The 23,198-nt window shown below is 42.0% G+C and overlaps 2 protein-coding genes across 2 annotated transcripts; one reads left to right on the forward strand and one right to left on the reverse strand.

Annotated features, from left to right (window-relative positions):
* The first annotated feature begins 1,959 nt into the window (after positions 1-1,959).
* On the forward strand, positions 1,960-6,939 carry slc25a55a (solute carrier family 25 member 55a). The gene is made up of 10 exons (XM_030092220.1): positions 1,960-2,068; positions 2,742-2,846; positions 3,199-3,324; positions 3,653-3,708; positions 4,872-4,962; positions 5,048-5,166; positions 5,270-5,465; positions 5,587-5,741; positions 5,822-5,897; positions 5,986-6,939. The coding sequence occupies exons 2-10, from the start codon at positions 2,827-2,829 to the stop codon at positions 6,143-6,145; spliced, it is 999 nt and encodes a 332-aa protein (XP_029948080.1). The 5' UTR covers positions 1,960-2,068; positions 2,742-2,826; the 3' UTR covers positions 6,146-6,939.
* A 2,701-nt stretch (positions 6,940-9,640) lies between these two features.
* LOC115389226 (tetraspanin-2-like) lies at positions 9,641-22,724 on the reverse strand. The gene is made up of 8 exons (XM_030092700.1): positions 22,538-22,724; positions 19,195-19,297; positions 12,897-12,994; positions 12,437-12,511; positions 12,260-12,346; positions 12,115-12,186; positions 10,667-10,750; positions 9,641-10,576 (listed from the first exon to the last, which is right to left on the reverse strand). The coding sequence occupies exons 1-8, from the start codon at positions 22,604-22,606 to the stop codon at positions 10,511-10,513; spliced, it is 654 nt and encodes a 217-aa protein (XP_029948560.1). The 5' UTR covers positions 22,607-22,724; the 3' UTR covers positions 9,641-10,510.
* Between the last annotated feature and the right edge of the window lie 474 nt (positions 22,725-23,198).

Here is a 23,198-nt window from a genome sequence, read left to right on the forward strand (position 1 = left end):
CAGACTAACATTTCAACAAAAATGCTTGCGAAGATGCAAACTTAAGATATGTCGACAGTCAACTCCCAGTTACAACCTCAGAGACATGAGCAAGACACCTGATCCCTTTATTTGCCTTAGTCTGTCATTGTTTGAAGACTAAAGAGCACGGCAAACTATTTGCTTGCGGCACTGCAACCTGCAGCACTCAGGTTATAGGCTGTAAACCTGCTTCTAGAGAGAATTCATTCAGTTTATTTTTTTAAATTCACGTTGAATAAATGAATGAATGAAGGTATTTATTTCGAGACACAAGAGTAAGTAACAAAAAAAAAATATATATATATATACATATATACACATACACACATATATACATATATATACATATATATACATATACATATACATATGCACATATATATGCATACTATACAATTCCAGTATGTTTGGTGAACAAAACAAGATTGTACAAAATAGTGTAAATAAAATACCTAACAGAAAAAAAGGAAAAAAGAAAAACAAACTAAATATATGTTGTATTTACATACATATACGTTACACATATAGAGCACAGGGTATACGTTTGGAGATTTAGATGGAATTATGTTGGAACACAATATTTAAGTAATGCAGCAACAACTGCAGCATATTTAAACTGCTGTGTCTTGCGTGCTTGCCTTGCAGGCTGCAACATGTACCACCCACTGTTTCATAACTTCTGAGCTGCAGATGTCTTGGAATGGGCCCATACCTTTTAGCCCACACCTCAAATCATCTTGTCACTTTTTGACACCTGACCTGGTTTTCTTTCTTCATGTTATGTAATGGACACATTATTATTAGATTGTATAGTATTGTCAAGTGCTGTCAGTGAATCTAGTGGGTTTTTTTTGTTTTTTAATTCAGTAAATATTCTTTTCCATTTTGTAATCGGCTACTTTTATATCATGTTTAAACTACACAAGCTGCTCTCATGGGGATTTATGAAGCAATCAGTGAAACTGCTTTACATCCACATGAGTGCAGACAGTCACAACTGACATTGCTTCATCTGCACTTCTCAAACTTCCCATTCATTGAACATCTGTACAAGGAGGAAAGCCAGAATGAATATGTATCTCAAGATTACATGATGGACAAAGACTGAACAGGACAAAGACTGAACAGGAGTAGTGTAAACATTAAATTTTGGAGACAAAAACCAATCCTGGAAATAGATAATGTTGCAGTTTTCTAAGCTGAAATTTGTTTTTTTTTGATTGGTTAAAAAAAAAAAAAGCTCTCTGTGAGATGTACACCATAAAGTAAGTGTCAACTTCATTGTATTATAATGATATAAGAACACTCACAAGTTGTTGGTACACTCCAAACCTGAGCAAGATGACACTACATGTGCAAAGTTGAGAGGTTTAACCTATTTTATGAACTGGTGCTATGGCATTTAAACTATTACTGTTGTGGGAGAAATCATGCAATGTAATTATAGGTTGTTGTAATAAGCGTGCCAAATTTGTGTGTCATTAAATGAGATGGAACGTCCTAGAATGAACTAGAATACAATGGAAGAATACAGAATGATGACGCCCATGCAGGTGGAGCCTCTCAACAAGCCTGACTTATCTTTCTGGCATTAGGATCACGTGAGCCTTCAAGGTACTTTCAGGGGACGGCCTTGGATTCTTTTGTAAATCCTGGGCTTACGGTTTTAAAGCCACACAGTTTGTTAAGCCCTAAAATGATGTTTATGTTCAGTTTTGCACCCAAACTCGCCGAACAATGGCTGCTGTGTCTGAAGCCGACCGCGGTGCGAGACCTGATTGGTGGAACAGCTTGAGTGACGGCCCAACGACCAATAACGAGGGGGGAGTTGGGCCTAATCAGCCAATAAGCTTTCAGCATTGCCGACCTTCTGATTGGTTGTAATGTGGAAGTGGGTGGAACTTGCCCGCTGGGCGTTTAAAATTCTGTGGAAATTTCCATTGAGTCAAGTTGTCTCTATATTAGCAGAGAAGGCGGACCAGAAAGGACATTACCGACTTGAAGCAAACTTGACAGAACTCCGTTCAACAACCAACGATTTATTTTGGTAAGTGAAATGACTGCATGATCTTATATTTGTTTATTGGCTGTGTTGGTGTGATAGCTTTTTCTTGCACTTGGTTTTTGTTTGATATTCTGGACTGCATTGTTCTTCAATGGATGTCTCCTCCTGCCAAACCGTTCAGTCATTCGCATTTTGTCAGACTGAACCCCAGCGTGCTTGTTAACTACTCGTTAGTGCTTTTTTTCATTGTCGTGTAGTAGTTTCTCTACAACCAAATATATGTATACATAATTTTAAGAGACATTTGTTTAAAAAAATGACATCATGAGGTGTCAAACTTACACTAAAACCTTTGTTTTAACATTTCTGCATTAAAGTTATCTGTTAAAACTCGGTCTCCACCAATATTTTCATACATTTCCGTTTCTTAAGTAAGCTTACTTGGAAATTTAGCGGTAACCACTAGATCTGTATCAAGGCCTGTCTGCTAATGCCCATATATGGGGTTCCGGTATGAGACATGGACACGCCCACGGGCGGTAGTCATAGTGAGAGTTGGAGCTTACCGCATCATCGGTCACCCAGTCACCCTGAGCTGCACAGATAACCTAAAGCCTGCGGTGGGTGGGATAATCTCAGGAGACATCCAAGTAGTAGTCAGAAACATGCCAGTATATTCTTAGTAACGCCTTTTGCTATCTTCTTCTTCTTTCAGGACTCTATTGAATTCACTACAACAACACTTGAATCTACATCACTGCTTTTTTGTTCACTCGTCTCTACACTCTTTGAAAGTCATCATGTCACAGAACCAGATCAGGTAAGTCTTCTGCTACTACACTAGAATGTGTTTTCCTGGGGGAAAAAAAAGATTTCCGCCATGAAAACAGTAATTATCTTTTTTCTCCATCAGACATTCTTTTTAATGATAGCAAATTTCATTTGCCAAGCGATCAGTTTGGTATTTCTGTCAAAATTCAAAACACAAAGCTACAGAATATGTAATCACACAAATCTGTTGAGAAATTGGGGAAGCAATGTTGGCAATTGCTTTTCCTTTCAGTTTTTATTCACAGCAATGCTATTGTTTTTGCACAGTTTGATGCCTGCAGTGCATTTGTAAATGGAATACATGTTCTAACTATTTTTTTTTTCTTGTCCTCTCCTTTCAGCCTGCCAGCCAAGCTCATCAATGGTGGCATTGCTGGAATTGTTGGGGTCACATGCGTCTTCCCCATTGACCTGGCAAAGACCAGGTTGCAGAACCAGAGGCAAGGTCAACAGGTCTACAAAAGCATGTAAGTGTTTATTCATAGAAACTGTTGTCTCACAGGAGAGCACCCTGTTTGCGCAATTTCCTGGCATTATGTTCCCACCATGCCCACGTATAATCCCGATCTAGACTGGCTAATCCCACAGTGACGCATAGTGATTATTGTGTTGGATCGGGAACATTCCTGGCTTGATATGCTCGGCCTGCATTTTTGCCATTCCTCAGCAGTGAGGTGGTCCTTGTCCTTTAGCCTGCCTGTACTGGGTGAAACTTTCCTGCTGCAAATAACCACCAAGTGGTTAGGGTTCCCTGAAATGGCCTCTCATTCCACTTTGTTTATTTTTGTTTTGTAGGCTGGACTGCCTTGTCAAGACAGTTCGATCAGAGGGATACTTCGGAATGTACAGAGGTAAGATTTTCACATATCTTACCTTAGCACAGTAGGAAGCCATAGGCAAACACATGTAGAAGTGCTACAAAAGGAATAAATGTGGTCGATGGTAAGCTCTGTCAGTGATAAGGCTGAACTATGTGATAATTGCTGGATACATTTGTGTACCAAGGTTTCAGATGAGCTGCCAGTATAGTGCATGAGAACCTTTTCAAAACTTTCAAATTGGATCTCATGCAATGAGTTTTCACTTTTCATAAAGACTGTATGTAACAACATGTAATGGTAGACATGAAGTACATAGTGAACACATGCAAAAGGTGAATCTAAAAAAAAAATGAGATCTTTTAGTGTGGATCTCTGCTTGTGTGAGGAATGCTGTTTGTTTGCATCTGTGTTTTTCATATTACAGACTTGGGTCCCCTGGGATATTGAGGGCTAGCCGATAAGGCGCAGCCACGCTGGAGGCAAATCATTTAATGGTTCTTACAATATTGCTCTATTTAAAACTGTAGGCTCAAGTCTTTGTTTTACCATCTGTTTGTTCTGTATTTTGACTTCTTGTCCGTAACTGCTCGACTGTCTGTCTCTCCATTGTCCTGTCAACTTGTCACCTCAGTGTTTTTAAGACTATGAGTCCTGTCCCTGCAGACTTTGGTTGATCGTGTTCATTTGGGATAGTAGACAGTCCCACGGATCAGTTTGCCCAAAGTCTGCAAACACAGTCCATGGTCGCTCAGTCTGTCCTCTCGCTAACTTCTTCTGTCATTCTGTCTGGTTTTCACATGAACTCCCTCACTCACTTTTAGCCATTCAGTAGACACATCTTGCGAGTTTTCCCCATATTAAATGGGTCTTGTTGTCATGCACTCATTCACTCTGTGTCAGACTTTGTATCATTCTCTGAATTTTGAATTGCTGTCACTCTTCTGTCTTCAATTGTCCTTGTTTCCCATCTCTCTGAAACCTGTCTCTTAAATGTTGTTTTTCTTGATTTTTTTTTTTTCTCCTCTTAATCATTTTGACTGAATCTTCTTTAAGCATTTTGTCTGTTTATTACAGACTATCCTTTAATAACATTGTCATGTTGTAATGATAGTGGCAGGGGAATATTTCTGTGCTTGTGCTGAATGAAATGTGATCGTGGCCTCAGTGCTAACTGTGAGTTTGTTTCTCTTCAGGTGCTGCTGTCAATTTGACCTTGGTTACTCCTGAGAAGGCGATTAAGCTGGCTGCTAATGACTTCTTCCGACACAAACTGGCCAGGGATGGGTGAGTGCAATCATTACATGGAAGCGTCTTTCCGGGATGTGAAGCGTCACCTCCGCTCACTTCTGTTCTGCTTGTTTGTCAACAGGAAGGGGCTCACGGTGGTCAGAGAGATGCTGGCAGGTTGTGGCGCTGGCATGTGTCAGGTGATCGTCACCACGCCCATGGAAATGCTTAAAATCCAGCTCCAGGATGCAGGCAGACTTGGTAAGGGAAACGCAAAGTTCTTGTTAAAGCTGCGCGTATTCCTGCTCATGCTGTTTTAAATGAATTTTTTAATTACAGTGTTTCTTTCCTCTTTTCTCTAAAGCGGCCCAGCAGCAAAAACCTGTCATGATGTCCTCCTCAAAGATAATGGCTGCCAACCCTGTGCTGAGCCGCTCCTTCAACTCGGGTGCAGCGGTGTCCGCTCCGCGACCCGTTTCCGCCACGCAGATTGCCAAGGAGCTCCTCAACACCCAGGGCATCCAGGGGCTGTACCGAGGGCTGGGGGCAACACTGATGAGGTACAACATCTGATTCCATCTTGATGCGGAACCAGTTCCCAACTTGTCAGAGCAGATTTTATTTCATTTTTTTGTGTACCTGGTGTAAATGTAAAGCAACTTTTGGTCTTTTCTCTTTCAGGGATGTTCCCTTTTCTGTGGTGTATTTCCCCTTGTTTGCGAATCTAAACAAGCTGGGCAAACCGTCTCCTGATGAGTCGTCTCCGTTTTACTGGGCGTTCCTGTCGGGCTGCGCTGCAGGATCCACCGCCGCCGTGGCCGTGAACCCCTGTGACGGTGAGTTTCCTCATTTCTGATGTCCGTCGCTCTTCCTCCTGACAGCAGCCCCGGTCGTAACTTTGTATTCTCCTCTCCAGTGGTGAAGACCAGGCTGCAGTCGCTGAACAAAGGTGCCAGCGAGGAGTCGTATAACGGGGTTGTGGATTGCGTGAGGTAAGCCGCCGCTCCGTTTCATCATTCCAGTTACCTCAGTTCGGTCTCGCCTCTGCATGAATGAACTCATTTCGCTGTGTCTCAACAGTAAAATCCTGCGGAAGGAGGGGCCCTCCGCCTTCCTGAAGGGTGCAGGGTGTCGCGCTCTCGTCATCGCTCCCCTCTTCGGAATCGCACAAGTGATGTACTTTGTCGGTGTGGGCGAATACATTCTGGACAACTCGCCCCTGAGGGTCCTGTCTGCGTGAGACGGCCCCGCCCCCCCCCCCGGCTGGCTACGCACCCAATCACAACGAAAGGCAGCTACATAACATCTGTTTACCACAACAAAAAATACTGGTGGTGTTCAAGTCTGACTGAAAGACCTTTAATGATTTTAACACTTGCGCCGACGGCGGTGTTGCACTTGAACACTCCGACGTCTTTCAGGAGGCTGTGGAAGCTCGTTTGCACTCGAAACTGTTGGCCTTACTGAGCCGCTGACTCAGGTCGTCTGTGCTGATAGTTTCTGTCCCTGAACGGTCGTGTGTAGATTCCCTCTGTGAGGGAGGGGACTTACTCCAGCAGAAACGGATCTATTTTCTGAAATATTGTCAATTTTTTTTTTTGTGAATCCAAAATCCTGCAGTAAAATGTTTTTGAGGTGGTTTTTGTTACAGAATCTTCAGTTTTGAACTAAGGTTGAAAATGGACGTTACAGGGGGCCAAGTTACACAATTTATTGCAAAGAGATCGAGTTGGATCATGACTTTTGAGTAACGACTGAATCTCTGTTCTCATCATGAACCTTCCTGCTGACATGGGACCAGAAGCTGTGTCCTCGTATTTCCTGTGATCTGTGACCTATTATCTCTGTGTCTATGAAACTGCAAAAACTTGAGCTGCATCCCATGCACATTGTGTACGTGTCCGTACGTGTTTGTCCATATATTCTCACTTTGAAGTATTTACATATGCCGCCCTCTCACTGGAGAGGAGCGCTTTCTGGTTTATGCCTTAACAGATTGCTGTCTCCGTGGAACAAGCATTACTACTTCCTGTTCAACCATACTGTCTGTGAGGGCATTTTGTACATACTATGTATAAGTATATATATTAAACTTTGCTATGCTGAACTTTGTGTGCATGTGTGTGTCATTAATTGATGCTTTAATGAGAAAGATGAAAATTTAGAATAACGATGACTTTATGAAATAAGAAGTTTACCAACCGGCCTTTACTGAATCCAGTACAGACACACCGTAGCTTCAGGTTTGAGTTTACCGAAGCGCCAACGGGCACCGTGAGTGTGTATTCAAGCTTTTATGAGGGCGACACACATCCCCATAAACCAGTGTGAATTAAAACATTCACCGAGTGACCAACCTGTTTACACAGCTGTATAAACAATACAGCGTTAACAGTTCTGACACAAACTCCCATCTTTTACTTCCTGCTCATATTTAGAAGACAATCCCTTCACATCAACAAACCAATGTAGAATCCACGAGGGAAAATATCTGTGCTAAGAAGTGAATGAGTTGATGTCCGGCCTGCACCGTGAGGCCCATACAGCTAACCTGTGTTTACATCATGCAAAAGAAGCAGGTGAGCTGCTTGTTGAAACCTGTTTGTTTTAACTTTAAACTCCAGTTTGACGCAGTGAGTCTCACTCAGCGTTCAGTGATTTTTTTTTTTTTTTGTCTTGAAGGTGCATGATGTATTGTTTGAGGTAATTTAGAACCTATTTAACCTTACATAATACAATCTGAACTGTTCGGGGATAAAATACAGTTATTTTAATCTTTTGCGGTGCTCAGTAAATTGCTGCTTCTTTGTTGTAACATGAGCAGCCCTGATCTCTGGCAAAGCCAAACAGGTTTTTGCTGTTGATTCCTGTTTGCTGTGTTCGGTGGAGCGGAGCAATCTCAGTGCAAGCTGAAGAAATTAGACATATTTATTTTTAATCCCTTTTTCAACAGGTGTGCTGTCATTCTCTTCGTTAAGGTCGTTTTTTTGTATTTTCTTCAAACAGTTTCACCGTTCTGCTGTCAGCAACACGTGTGCTCCAAGTTGCCCCACTTTGTTATTTTTTAACCTCAAAGTTAAAGAATAATTCCAATTTCAGTGCTTTATTTTATAGTGCAAGGAGGGGGGAAAAAAGCTGAAAAGCACGCGGTCAGGAGTTTTAAACTGCTGCCAAACATCCGGCCAAAACCTGCCATCCAGAAAATCTGATTCTGCCGCTGCTGCAGAAATAATAAGAACATCAGCCTGAATTCAGTTCAGTTAAAAAATAACTGCTGTTAGTGATTTTTTTCGCTCAGGTTTAGTGAGAGTAGGGAACACGACACCATCCAGAGACCTTATCGCAGAGATCGCCGCGCTGCTTTCCAGGAAGTAGCTGTCTCATCAAAACGACACCGTGAGGGTCAAAACAGGCATGTGAAAGAATGCAAAATGTCACGATGAGAGGGCACGGTGTGAGCACATTCAGCTGCAATCTGTCTGGACTAGTGTAATGCTTAGATTGCATTTATTTGGTTAGAAATGTTGATTTTGATAACGTTTTTTTTAAAAGTAAAAATTTATGAACAAATGAGGAACATTTGAAGCTTTTCAAAAAGTCATGTTTTAAGAGTTACTATGCTGCTGTGGTGGCGGTTTGGCCCAGTCCTGGTCTAGACCATGTGCTGTGGTGTGCACACACACTCTTCTCCAGTCTGCTTCTGAAATCTACCATCACTTCCTGTGACTGATCTGTGCTGTTTTACATGTTTTGGTTCCTGCTCTAGTTGTGAATGCACTTGGTTTTCTGTTCACCCCCACAAATGCAGGAAACCGTCCGACCACAAAGAGAGCAACTTCAACATTTCAACGAAATGAAAGAAGCAAAGGCGACATTGAGGGAAACTGGGCCGTCACGTACCAGCTGCTCAGTCATTTTCTACCTTTCACCTGTTTGACCCTGTTTTTTTTTTTTTTATCTTGTTCCGAATGAAGATTCAAACCTTTATTGCAAAACATTACAGCATGACTGAAAAGTGACTTGTTTTGTCAGTTGTTTCTACAGCCGTAATGTATCAGCTTAAAAGTTTGACCCAGTTTTGAAATTTTGCTGAACTATGAAACTATGGCCTCTTATTTAAAAAAAATTCAAATGCTTCATATTTTACATTTATTCATTTATAAATTTTAATTTATCAGAATTAAAGAATGAAAGAAAAAAAGGCTTGAAATATTTCAGGTTCATTGATAATGAATTTCAAACTGATCAACCTTTCAGATGGTAAAATATAACAAAGTGATTCAAAAATGTTTAATTTGCAAGTGCGCCTATGTATGTGTATGACTGCAGAAAAAAACAGTAAACACTCGGAACAATGTGCGTGATTCTGTTTTCCTTAGATTATATCAAGCTGATGGATGAATATCTTCCCTAAAACAAGACCAGCAAGCAGATGTTCTATTTTTAGAACAAATAAAACCATGCAGTGAAGGAGGTTTGCATTTTTCAACTGATTTGAGGTCAAAATAAACCCGAGATTCCATCATTTCAGGAATTAAAAGGTTATATTATCTAAACCCGTCCAGATGAGACAACAAGGATTCTGCTCTTTTACTTTTCATGAACTCCTTTAAGATCAATTTTGAAAAATCAAAGCTACAACTTTAACGCTGAGTATCAAAATAAAATACTTATAATACTCACCTACTGTGATGATAATGTAGGAAATAACCAGAATCGAAAGAGGCACATCAGAAACAGAAAAAAACATTTTATTAAAAGCACCCAAAAGTTTTTATTACGGTTAAAAGAGTTACAGTAACTATATTACTCTATATTTCACATCTTATTGGCACACCAAGAAAATTTACATCCACAATTCACACACAATGCAAACAAGCTCACTGTTACAGTTCAGAGACACTCCAGCACAAAGTGTTACGGACTTCCAGATAAGATATGGGAGATTTACAAAGAGGGCAGTTTATCATCAGACCTTCCGGACCTTTCCAGGTTGATTTCATGTCTACACGTGCGCTATTGTGCTTTGCAGAGACGAATACTTGAGAGTGGCGGCAGGAACGAGCACGGTCCTAAAAATCACAAAGAGTCCAGCGGCAGGATGATGACGGCGTCGCTAAATAGGCACATAAACAGAAGATTTACTCTGCAAAGGAAGGCTAGTCCTCAAAACACGAAAGCAGACGATGACGGGCGTTAGGCCTAAAGGGGCGCGCGGAATAAATAGGGTTAACAGCGGGGCGTATAAAACAGGTGTATCTACAGCAATACTCCTCAGTCACAACATTCTTCAGTCAGAGAAGGCTTTGCGTGCTGCGTGGTCGTCTCTGTGGAGCGCCGGTGGGAAAACGTGTTAAAAGCGTCACGGAGGTGTGTTAAAAGCGGAGCGTGTGTCACAAGAAAAGAACAGAAAGCGATCGGCGTTTTGTTTCGGTGCTGGTGGAGTCGAGGAGGAGGCGTGAAGGACCCGGCGTGTCAGCTCGTGTGTGTGTGCGCGTGTGTGTGTGTGAACATCCCCGCCGCATCAGTGTGAACTATGTGAAACGACATCTAAATGTAACTTTGGCGTTGCCCTTCCCCCCCCCCCACGCGGCTGAGCGTCGGTCTAGATGACCTCCCGGCTGTTCCTGATGGCGCAGCACAGCACCATGCTGAAGACCATTCCTATGATCTGAGAACAGACACACGGCACGGGTTACAGCTTACAGAACACTGAACATTCTGCCGTATCGCGTTGAAACCAGATTCTGTGAACGCTCACCATGACTCCTGCGATGCCGATCCCTACGAAACCAATGATGTGCAGCTTCTGGTCAAAAAAGTCTGATATCGCATCCAGACAGTTCTGAAACAACAAGAAAGACCTGACTGAGGATAAAACACACAACACTCACTTTATGAGGGAGGAAGGTTTTTACTGGTTGTGGACTAAAACTCCATCATCTATTCCACTTTGTCCCACTCGGGGTCAAGGGGCACCGGGGCGCAGGTGATTCAGCCTGGATGGGCCAACAGTCCATCACAGGACAAACACGGAGACACACACACACTCACACTCACGTTTACTCCTCGGGGGCAATTAGGAGTCAACAATTAACCTCGCGCGTATCGGGTTGTGTTGGCGGAAGGATTAGCAGAGAAACTCACGATCTGAAGAGGCGAGGTTGGAGCTGCTTTTAAATAAACACATTCTGGATTCAGTTCATTTTAGCTGTTTTTAGCAAATATAGAGACAACAGCACACACTCGCATTCACTTATTCGTGATGCAAATTTAGAGTCAACCCTGAAACACGTGTTCTGCTGTTTCAGGAAGTCAGAATAACCCAGGAAAGTCCAAGAACACACACACAGAAAACATACAAACTCCAACTAGAGATCAACCTGGAGGGTTCTTTCCATCAAACATCACAGTAAGAACAAAGAACATTTTAAAACCATGCATTTTAATTAAAACGAATTGTTTTAGAAGTGAACACACTATATTAAAAAAAAAACTCTGTATTTTCCTGTTTTAACAAAATCTGCCAAAAAAAAAACTGTAAACTAAAAGTATTGACGACTCTGACTTGCTTCATATTCTAAGTCACTATGCACTGAGAGAGTTCAGCCTCAACAGAATCACAAAAGCAAGTGAGAGATTCTTCAATCTAGAATAGACATCTCTGTGCTTCAACACAATGCATGAATGAATAAATAATTTTCATTGAACTCAGTGAATAGAGAAGGAAAAATAAACCTGTTATCTAAGAAAAACTGGACTTTTCTTTCTGATAATCAAACATGATTTTATACTAACGCTAAAAGTAGAAAAAGCCAAACTGAAGGTAAAAAGCCAAACTGAAGGTGACTCAGGATTCACAGATGGCCGAGGAGTGACCTTCATTGAGTCACCATGGTAGATAGAAATTTGTCACAATTTTCTGAATTTATTTTCATGAAGAAGCTTTTCTCATCATACCCTGCTCGATTGGGAAGCAGCTTTTCATTTCTCTTTATTCCTCTGTAATTTGCTCTTTCTCTGTCCTTCCCTCTTTTTCCCTGCCTGCTCACTGGTCTGTATAATGTCAGCTAATAAAAAAAAAAAAAAAACTCACAAAGGGGATTTCATAAAGGTGTCTGCACTGTTGGGAACAGAGCAGAGACCTCAGCGTGCTGTATGAGGTGAAGAACTCATCCTGCACTGCCCCCTGGTGGAGGCATGGCTTACCTGCGGGGCCTCTTCAGCGTCTTCACACAGAGCAGCGTTGGTTTCAGGGGAGGATCCTCCACAGCAGTTCAGCTGTGAAATGAATTCATGTAAGCAGCAGTTGTGAAAATCATTCTTCAGAAAGTCACTCGGAGGTTTTACTCACTATCTGGTGGTAAATGTCTGCGGTGCCATTTGAATTGTTGACTTCTACAATGGAGCTGCTATAAAACTTTTGGACTTCCTCAGAAATCTGTTATCAGCAGAGCACAGAAAAACACACCAGCAACATGGTCATTTATGATTCTGCGCAGATCAACACTGAGTGGACGAGGGACTCTACCTTTTCCTTGTTTATGAATCCAAACACGCCGGCAGTGATTTCTGCTCCGAATATTATCAGGAGGCACGCAAAGAACTGCAAAACACAGACAGTCATTAAGATCACATTTCAGAGTCCTGCTGCAGAGGCAGGTGCCTCAGTGAATGCCTCATTTATTTCAGGAAACTGAAACGTCCTAATTGACAAATGCACGTAAAACGATCACTCAGTATTATCAGATTCCCATGAAATTTCCTGCTAAAGACTTTTGTGGTTCATAGAAACAAGAAAGGGAAAATAAATTGAACTAATGTAAGTATTGAAGCATTATTTCAAGTTTCACCAGCAATTTTTCAGATTTGCCTCCCAGATATAAGCACCACATTATATCACTACTTTTTTCCTCTTAGGAAACTTCCTTCACAATGCAGAACGGATTTTGATGCTACTACAGGAAGCTTTTCCAAGTACTGAAACGCACCGATGCAAGAAGACACTGGGACTCTTGAACGGCTCCGAAACAGCCGAAGAACCCGACGATCATCATCAAGCCGCCTGCTCCAAGGAGGATGTAGACAGCTGAGGAGGGAGACCAAAACACAGTGGTCACATGATAGAGAAAAACAATAGCTAAATAACAAAATAAAGATTTGGAGGCAGAGACTAAAGTGTATCCAACAACTTCTTTTTTGTCAAACTAATGGACAAATATTTACTGTAACTCTGATGCTCAATGTAACTAAAATGTCTCAAAACACAGTTTGAATCAGTTTAGTTCTGCTCACAAATGAAATGAAAACACAAGAAAAGCCAAGAAAAGCGTTGTTATTTGTTGGTTTCTTCATCTTTGAGAATGAGGTTGTGGGAATTGTTTGTGTTTTACAGGAGGAATGAATGTAGATCTTTTTGAATCTTGAAAATCAAATAATGACAAAGTTAACCTTAATGTTCATGACTTATGAAAATACCAGACTGAACAGCTCCTGTTAAATCAATGGTGTGTTTTGTCACTAAGTGCAGTTCACCTGACCACCTGCAGGTGGCAGTGTGAGCCTAGTGTCTTCATATCGGTCTTGTTTTTTGATTTTTGTTTTTTTGACCAGGAGTAAAAAGGTGGAGGTGGAAACTTATTTAGTTGCCTAAAACCTCTTAATCTGTTCGATGCAATTATTAGCCTAAGCTTTTACTTTAAAGCTTTCAATCAATATTAAGGAGATATTAAAAGAAATGCTGCTCCAAGCAAATCCAAGGAGGCCTTATTTTATTAAGCAGGTATTAAATTGGTGCTAAGTTTAAATCTGTCTAAATACATTAAGTTGAAAAGCTCCAGGAAAATATTTAAAGTTAATTTTAAGTTAAAATGTAAAAGGAAACAATTTCAGAATCCACTGAAACTACCTGTGGGAGGAACAATACAGTGCGCTGGATTGTTTCCTGCCGCAGACGGCTGTGAATAGCTCCTTCCTGAGGCTGCACGTTCGCCGTGTGTCTGCGGAGTCTGTGCAGAATCGTAATCGAGTCTGAATCCAAACTGATGGAGCTGGAGAGTCCGCCGAGGGACGCGGCTCGCAGCCCGCCTGTTTGATGCATTAGCTCCGTTTCCAGTTACTCAGACTTCGTCTGCCCGCGGCCCTGTGGGGCAAAGTGGTAAAACAGATGCCATCTGTTTCATGAAATCTAATTTTTTTGTGGAAGGCCCGACTGCTCCTGAATGCCACCGCCACGGCTTCCCTCGAGCCGGGGCCGACGTCACCCCCGCCCTTTGACTCTCCCAGCCCTCACTACTGAGCCCTCCGCACTGTAACGGTACACCGGGGCCGGTCCCCGGGGTCCACGCTCAGGGGCCTAATCAGGGACACAGACAGCAACCGCGGCAGCAATTTAATTAATCCACATGGGGCAGACGCAAGCTGTTGTTTTCCTGCTTCGGAACAAAAGGGAAGGTAAAGACGAGGTGAACCGACTGCCGAGCTGAGGGGACTTGGAAGCGGGGGATGAGTGGCTTCAAAGCAGATTCTCCACGCCAGCAATGGAAAGTATAATAGGCCCAGAAAGCCTCTGTATACACAGACTGTCCACACTGAACCCATCCAGGCTCCCGATTTTTCCATCACTTCATCACTGACCCTAATATTTTTACTGCGGTGCTCGTCGATATCCGGGAGGCCGCTGTCAAATGCACTTCCTCATTTTTGAGTAGCACGTTAGCAGGCGTCAGAGACACGGATTAGCCGGTATAAACATCTGTAACGTCTCCGTGTTTGACCCCGTCCGTATCTTATATACACACGTAACGGCTGTTTACATGTAAGACCGCGCAGCAGCAAAGGGTGCAGAGCGGAAAGTAAAACCACCTCCAGGCAACACTTCTGCCTTATTATGGTATCACATTGTTTTGTCTGTTTCTCGGAGGTAAATGTTGGTTTTGAAGCTCCGTTTTTCTGCTCAGGAAGCTCCTGATTGGATGCGTGCAGCCGGAAACGCTCTTCTGAGATTGATCCTCTGCAGGATCGCTTCGGCGTGCAGACACCGAGTTCTACACAGCTCGGACGTGATTCGCATCCTCAAATTATAACGGATTTTAAAACACATGATAAATCTCCTCCCACATTTATTGGCCTACTTACTCAGTGATACTTCTTAGAAATTTATAAGTCGTATTAATATTCGTAGGTAGAGATTAGTTTTATATTAATTAAACTTACTTCTATAACTGAACAGGCTTGATTAAAGAGTGTGGACAAATTAATGTTTGATTAGTTTCCTAATGATTATATTATAATTTACAATTTTGTTAAGATGAAAAACACCATGTAAAATAGCAATATATTCACCTGTTCTAATTCAGCCTCCTTCAATGAAAACCTATTTCTGCTAATAATGGAACACAAATAATACATATTCTAAGTTGTAATATTTGGTTTGAAAAGTCACGGTAATGGTGCTTTTCCTCCTCTGCCGGGAAACGGTCCACAGTCCTGATAAGACGTCACAGAAACCAGTGAGCGAGAGCAAAACCTGGTCTAAAGGTCAGGCGAGGCATGGCACATTTATTATATAGCTCCATTCAGACAAGGGAATTCACAGTGCTTTACAAGGATTAAAACAAGGTATTATTATTATGAAATACATGAAAACAAAATGATGAAGAGAGGCAGAAAAATCTGAATAAATTAGGTAAAGAGATCCGTAAACACAATGTTACAGAAATCCATCCTAATGAAAATAATTCATGAACAAGTCTTTCTGAATGTTGTTGGGTCAGAAATATTTTAAATTTTGCAATATTCTTCAGATGGCAGGAAGTTGATTTCATTATTATGTTAATGTGGTTGATGACTTTCAGGTCTGAGTTAATTACACCATATTTCTATCTTCTTTGGTGTGTGCCGTAACATTGAGTCAAGATGAGTGCTGACCTTTACTGGATCTTTTTTGTAGCCAAAACAACCTCTGTTTTTTAAATTTTTTTTTTTTTGTTGAGTTGTAAAAACTTCTGAAATATGTGCTCTTTAATGTCATCTGTGCATTTACTCCGCAGGTGTAAAGGGCTGTGGTGATTCACTGATACATCGAGCTACACAATAACGATTGGAGATGTTGTAATATAATCCATGACATGAAACAGGGGAGCATGCAGACGTTAAATGAAATAATGGAGTATTAAAGAACTCCACGGATGATTTTCACCAGAGATCCCCAACCATGTTTCAAGTCTATTGTGTGTCACTGCTCACACCGAAGTCATACTGCACTTTAATAAGTGCACTTCTGGTGCTGTGGCTTCTGCCATAAAAACCATTAAGTTATACAAAAACTGCCTTTTCAATAACCTTGTCTAAGAAATTGAAGTGAGCCTGACTGTATTTAATGACTGATGCATACAGATGACTCTTCTGGAGGTTGTCTCCCTCTTTGCGCTGTTCCCCTTGGTGTCTATCGGGCTTTATCGCCAGGGCATGAGGTGTGTTGGCGCCGAGCAGTCGGGATCCAGTGATATTCGGATTAGCCTCACTCGGTTTGAAGCGGTTCCAAAGTTCCAAAGGATGTTGAAGCTGTTAATGAATTTCATCCCACTGGAGGAGCAAGCTGAAGTCAGCCATATATTCACAGCTGAAAGGTGAGATAAAGAGTCGATTCCCTTTCCCAGGGTTGGAATGGGGCCTGAAACAAAAACGTTCTGTGGCTCTGAGTCCTCCAGCATCTCCATAAAGCCAAAGGAGTCTCGGTGACTCGGTGTTGCTGGGATGTGTGAACAAAACAGCGGGTAACATCTCTGTCTGCTCCTCCGCTGTTGTGTCGACCACCGTTCAGGTTTCAGTCTCTCCCGTGTAGACGCTGGCGATGGAGTCTGGCTGGTCTTGTCTTGAAAAGGAGTTTGTTCAATTTCTTATGCTTCCCCCAGATCTCGGTTCAGCCGTTATTTTGGAACTAGTTCTGCAGAGAAATTTGAGCTGGAGGCGTGACTGGAGGAGGCCTCTTGTTTGTTTTCTTCCTGGATTTCCGTCTTACACACATCAGACCAGGCTGGGGTCGACTCTTTAAGTCCAGTAAGAAACATCATCGGAGATGTTTGACTCTGGAGCCTCAGCAGCAGCTATTCCACAATACGACAAAATCCATGGAAATTGTTGCCGCCAGGTCCACAGTGGGATGCTGGGCATCAGATATATTCCCACGCAATACGATCTGTCTGTCCGTTCACATTTCATCCATTTCTGCTCACTTCCTCTTCAAGCTGATGTACCTTTTCCTCCATTCTCTCACAGTCCTTGCAGCTGGCGGACTTTGGCAGGTCTGATGACATTCTCGCACCAGTCTGTGTTTGCTGAACTCCTCAGGCAGCTGGTTGAAAAATTTCCCCTGTCCCAAAGTAACTTTTTGTTCCTCTTATCAGTTCCACTCAAGATGTTTCTGTCAACCAAAGTCTGTCTTGAAAAAAAGTTCTCTTATTTAAAAATAATCATGAGAGTAGCAGGTGAAGAAGGAAAGGTAGAAAAGAGCAGAAAAAAGAACAAAAGCAAAGCACAAAGCCGAGAACTGATATTAAAATAATCCGTATACTTCAGCTGTGAGTGTGTGGACTTTCTTTTGGTACTCCTGTTCCCTCACATGCTCTGTATGTACGCTTAAGAAGTTATTGGATTATTCTAAATTGCCCACAGATGTACATATATGAACAGATGTGAGACATTTGTGTGTGCATCCATATTTGCCCGGAAGTGACGCGGTCTTTTTTCATTAGAAATAGTGAAACTCCTAATATTAATATTTTGCTCAGTTTTACAGCATACTGAGGCAAACTATGGACAAATGACTAATACTATTTTAACCTTTAAGTAAAGGTAGAAATTGATGTTTATCCTTCACATATAACCTTCTTTTTTCCTAATCATGCCTTTAAAACAAAAAATAAAAAGTGATGTGGGAGGACCGCAGACTTCAGGGTCGCCTGCCGCCACCTGCCCCGCCCAAAACTGCCACACATGTCCTGAGGGACCCGGCCAGTTCCATGAAAGCACAGCCGAGAGCTGATGAAGTGAAGTCACCATTTTAGGTCATGGTCTTAACGGGTGGAACAAGAATAGGCTTCATTCTCGTCGTCTGCTCCTACGCAGAGCGACACAGAGAGGGCCTATTGTATGGAGTGCTGAGCACTGAAGGCTGCTTGTCTCCTCTACTGTATGTTTTAATAATCTACTCTGTGTTTTACTTGGAGCTTTACAGAGAAACTCTTCCTTCAGAATCCATCAAAGACCATGCCAGTAGTGAAAGCCTTCAGCAGCGACGCAGATGTTTTTATTCGTCTGTCACAACAGCCATTTGTCACCATTTGACCGCGTCTGATTGTCACGTTCATTACTTCAGACAAAAAGAAATCAAATCAGTGTCTGTGAGTACAACATAAATCTTGTGCAGCCATGAACTCGAGCACAAAGATGCATTTCCATCGCTCTTTGACATTTCCTCATCCACTACCCGACCAGCCCCACAACGCCACGAGCAGCCATTTAAAGAGCGAGTGGGCAGGAGGAGAGGACTTCAAATGGAAAAGCACTTAACCCTCAAATAGGCCTAATAGTCGAAGAGAAAACGCATAATTAAAACAAGTTCCAGCGTGCTTTTTGTGCAGAAGAAGTGACAAAACATCACGTTGCATCGGAGACAGCGTGCAGCTGTAAAGCACTCATGCCTGTTCTGTCACACCTGTGGCCCCTGAAGCCTCCCTCAGCCAAAATGGCGGCGCGGCGGCCCCCTTGGGAAGAGAACTAGCGCCTGTGAAATGATTATCACAACGCATCACTTGCTCCACATTATACAGCCTTGAGTCACCACAACTATGCTAAGTTATACTTTAAAGTGTGTGTTCCCGATTCTGATATGGTGATTATTGTTTCATTGTTGGACTATTGAACGGTGCAGAAGAATTAATGATGGAAACCATGACCACATTTTTGAGAGAAGAAACTTTTTTTGTTGTTGTTGCTTTGGCTGATACAGTTCACTTGTGACTTGTTCCCTCTGGATATTCAGAATAATGTGGAAAACAGTGCAGCTCCTGAAGCACGGCCAGTTTTGAGTTATCTGCAGGGTTTTACAGGAAAATCACAAGAAATAGTTTAAAACAAAAATCAGAATTTGAGCTAAATGTTTCTCCCGTTTTTTGATCCCCTTACTCCAACCGGGCAGGAGCGCCATATCTTATTTTGGAGGTTATTCCAATCAAAAATGGAGTTTTTCCTCGAGTGTGAAGTGAGGGTGTGGGAATCGGGACGTACCTATGAAGAAGGTGGAGGGGGCTTCATCCCCCGTCAGGAGCTTCACTGTCTCTGGGTCGAACCTGAGCCAGAGTCCCACTGCCAGCACCAGCAAGCCTGACAGCTGAAGAGGGGAAAAAAAAATGACCAAATTAACATTCACGCCATAGATTCACACTTCAGCTGAGTAACAATGCTGCGAAAACACAGATTCACACATTTCAGACTCTTGTGACGTTTCTTTGAATTAAATAACGTCAATGGTGACACTTCCTCTGAAGCCGTTTGTCCAGAAATCACTTCAGACCTCAGCGGCGAGTTCTCCTTTGTGTTTTATTTCTTTATCTATCTTCTATCATCAGTTAATTAACATTCTGCAGATGGCACTCTCCTCTTTGTCTCTTCTGTAAAAGTGTCCACCGATGCTCTCAGCTAGTTTCCCCCCCACAATCTCATTATTCAAAACAAACTCCTGCCAGAGACGTTAATGCTTCTCTCCTCTCAGAGCTGAAGGCCTTTCAGAGGGAATCCAGCAGCCAAAACAGGGTGAGGAAAAAGCCAACTATCTCCTCGTTCCCGAGAAACCACAGCCAGAAACAAACAAATCGATGAAGGTCAGGTGTCACTCTGAGAAAAGAAATCCACCTGACCTTTCTCACAAACCAAAGAAGGTTTTGTTTTTTTGTTTTTTTTTGTTTTTAACTGAGGTTAAAGTTTAGTTCATTGCACAAAGTTTAGTTTCAGTTTTGGCAGGAAGAGAGTCAGGAAACAAGGATAGTTTCTGGTAACTTGGTTAATTTAGTGTTATGCTTTGTTTTGTCAAGAGCAAAGAAGGAAAATATGAGACAAGGTTAAGCGTTTTCATTTAGTCTAGTTCTTGTTTTGTGCTGTACAGCAGGATAAAAAAAAAAAAAAAGGTGAAATAAGGTCAGATGGCCGAATAGTTTATGAAGTGTTTTTGGTTCTAATTTGCAGAAAAAAAACAGACATGTTTCTGGGACTGGTTGAGGTGATTGGACCTGACAATCGTTGAGTTGAATGTTTGTTTCCTCAGATATCAACATGGACCTGAAGAGATGTGCTGGTCCATCAGTGAATGGACATTAAGTTTGGTAAGCCTCAAAACAAATGGAAATATAAGCAAAAAAAAAGATATCTATAAAGTATATTTTTACTAATGTTTCTTTTTAAATGGACTCAAACTTTGCAAACTTTAAAATAATATCAAACTTTAAAGTTTTAACAGTAAAAAATAAAAAAATAAAAGGAATCCCACCGGAAAAGCAAGACTCAGTGGTCTTTTTAATCTTTTTTATTTATCAGTTCCATGTATTCAAAATATCTGCAAATGATCAGAGAATAGTTTATAAAAGATAAACTGACACTTTGTACTGGCAGTTCTCAAATCCACATGGAGCACCAAAGTATCCTGTCTGAGCGCCGGAGCTCCATCTGCCCGTGGTGGGTTTCAGCCACAGGCTGTGCCAGTCTCACGGTGCCTGGGTGATGTAACTCACACTGGCATCGGCCGCTCGTTGGCTCCGCAGCCCAAAATGACAGCGTACTGTACGCCTTTTTTGGCTCCGACCACAACGGCTCTGCTTTCAGTCCCCAAACTGCCAAACAAAGAAGCCGCTGTCGCTCTGGCCGACACAAGTGATCTTCTTACAGAGCACAGATCAGTCAATGCAGCCGTTTTAAAGCAAATATACTCTATCATTCAGCAGTCAAATATCAGTACCCATCACCAACAGCAACTCAACCAGTCTGAAACAACAGTCGGTACTGAACACTTCTGTCAGACTCTCCCATAAACTACTTTGTCATCCTTTGTGTCCACTTCATTAAAGGCCCTCACAACATTTAAACACAACCGCAGCTTCTATATCCGCATTAACAAAAGAGACTTCTTATCTTGCAATCTGAAGAAAGATCTTAAACAAATCTATTTGATGCTGATGTATTATGTACCAATGGTTCCCAAACTGGAGGAGACACGTGATACATTTGCAGATGTCAAAAGCAGGAAAGGGGAAAAAGAAAAAAAGAAAAGTCTTCATACTGCACAAAGCTGAATTATTTCTGTGTGTATCTGCACGTGCATGTGCATATATGTTTCATGTATGCAAATATTTTCAATTGTAATGTTTGTCAAACACTGTCTGAAAGGACCAAAACAAGTAAAGATTTATTTGATTTAGTCCAATTGAAAGTATTCTCTAAGTTGTTTTATTTATGTTTTTAATTTTTCCCATATAAAAAGGAGGAAAAAACTTGAGCAAAGAATATTTAAAATAACATTGTCTTGTGATTCAGTCACACTCTTCACATATTTTTCTATATTATAGAGTTTAAATAGGATCTATGTGTCCCACTATGAATAGAGGCTTATGGTGGCCAGCAACAGCAGAAGATGATCTGGGCTGAAAATATATAGTATTGGTTAAAGAGTGACTGAGGCCATTTACTTTGTGAACCAAAAAACGATAAAATATTTGCATGAAAAGCTTTTCCAGCCAATAAGTGGCTGGACTGAGATGTAATCCCGTCTGACCTAACATCAGCATCTCAATACTCACAAAACACCTTAACCTGAGATACAAGCCTAACAGACCGAAACAAAACTCACACAATGTTCCCACAACAAATAAACCCTGTCTGTGAAAAAAAAAATAGAAACACGAATCCACCCCACACGTGGGCAGGAAAATCACAGCATGATGCCACAATGATGAGAGTGTGTGTGTGTGTGTGTGTGTGTGTGTGTTTTGGAAAAGTAGCAACACACTGCAGCTCCGGTGCATGTGCTGCAGTCCATTACAACCGAGATAAATCATCATGAATGTTAAAAGAGTCAGTGGCTTACAAGTCCATACACACTGGTGAATTATTAAACAGAGGGTTAAAGAGAGGGCGCTTCTGAGGCTGTCACTTTGTTTTAGCAGCTTCTAACGGACTGAAATGAAAAGAGAATTGATCCAATAAGTCTGGATGAGTTTGGGGGATGCTGGGGAAACAGTCTGGAGTTGGAGAAAGTGTGAACAGTGCAGTTTCAAATGGGCAATCTGCTGCATCCACACTTCTGCACTGCATAATGAGCCATTGCATTAGGCTCATTAAAAACCGATGAAACAATGTGAGCGGAGAGACGGTGAGCAGGATCAGTGTTAGACATGTAAACAACAGTGAGGTGGGGCGCTAATAACTGAAACCTCACGAAAACAAACCTGCTTCAGTGCTAAAGAAATCACATTATTTGAATAGAGAATAATAAAATCATTTCGCGTTGTTGAAAAAAAAAATGAGTGGGATTTTAAAATTAGAAACATTGTTTCCATGCAAGCTGCCTGCGGGGTGGACTTACCCAGAAGATGAAGTTGAAGAAGAAGAGCAGATATTTCACGCATTTCATCCCACCCTGCACTTTGCCCATGATGCCCCCTGGTCCGTCGCTCTCTCCGATCCGCAGCGCGATGCCCTCTCGGTTTGCAAATCCTCGCAGTCGCGCATCAAGCCCATGCAGTGATGGTGAAGACCTGCGCCGTCACACACCGTCCGCGCGCCAAAGCATGCGCACAAGCGCGCCGTCTCGCGCCGCCCAGCCCATCATCTCTCTGCGCGCGTGTGTGAGCGCGCGCGCGCGCGCACCGAGGTGGCTTTTCAGGGACCCCCGAGGGAGAAAGAGGATCATTACAGCGTTCAGGATCACTGCTGGGAATCAGCGCTTTGTGAAAACACTGAGGGAGAGGAGATGGAGCGTCGAGTCTTCCAAACTGGAGCACAGTTAGTCACATCCTGTCCAGTTAACCTCACTCGGAGAGGAAACTGATGTGTAGATTTGATTAAATATGAAATTATATGACACTAGCAGTTTTTCTACCATCCTTACAAACATATGTTGTCTTCAAACTTCAGTTTGCTAAGAGATTTCATCTTCCTACCCGGAACTTTTCGTTGATAGGCGGATCTACCGATTGCACTGAGCAAATAATCTATCCCATTTAGAACCAGAGGGGCCAATGTGA

This window comes from Salarias fasciatus, chromosome 5 (assembly GCF_902148845.1).
Source record: "Salarias fasciatus chromosome 5, fSalaFa1.1, whole genome shotgun sequence".
Classification (NCBI taxonomy): Eukaryota; Metazoa; Chordata; class Actinopteri; order Blenniiformes; family Blenniidae; genus Salarias; species Salarias fasciatus.

Excerpts from the sequence above, each read along its gene's own strand:
- slc25a55a (XM_030092220.1), top strand. The coding sequence starts at position 2,827 with ATGTCACAGAACCAGATCAG. Across the intron at positions 4,963-5,047 it reads CACAAACTGGCCAGGGATGG|GAAGGGGCTCACGGTGGTCA; the intron begins GTGAGTGCAATC and ends GTTTGTCAACAG. Across the intron at positions 5,898-5,985 it reads GGGGTTGTGGATTGCGTGAG|TAAAATCCTGCGGAAGGAGG; the intron begins GTAAGCCGCCGC and ends GTGTCTCAACAG.
- LOC115389226 (XM_030092700.1), bottom strand. The coding sequence starts at position 22,606 with ATGGGCAAAGTGCAGGGTGGGATGAAATGCGTGAAATATCTGCTCTTC. Across the intron at positions 12,347-12,436 it reads GATTCATAAACAAGGAAAAG|ATTTCTGAGGAAGTCCAAAA; the intron begins GTAGAGTCCCTC and ends TGCTGATAACAG. Across the intron at positions 12,187-12,259 it reads CAGACATTTACCACCAGATA|CTGAACTGCTGTGGAGGATC; the intron begins GTGAGTAAAACC and ends TTCATTTCACAG.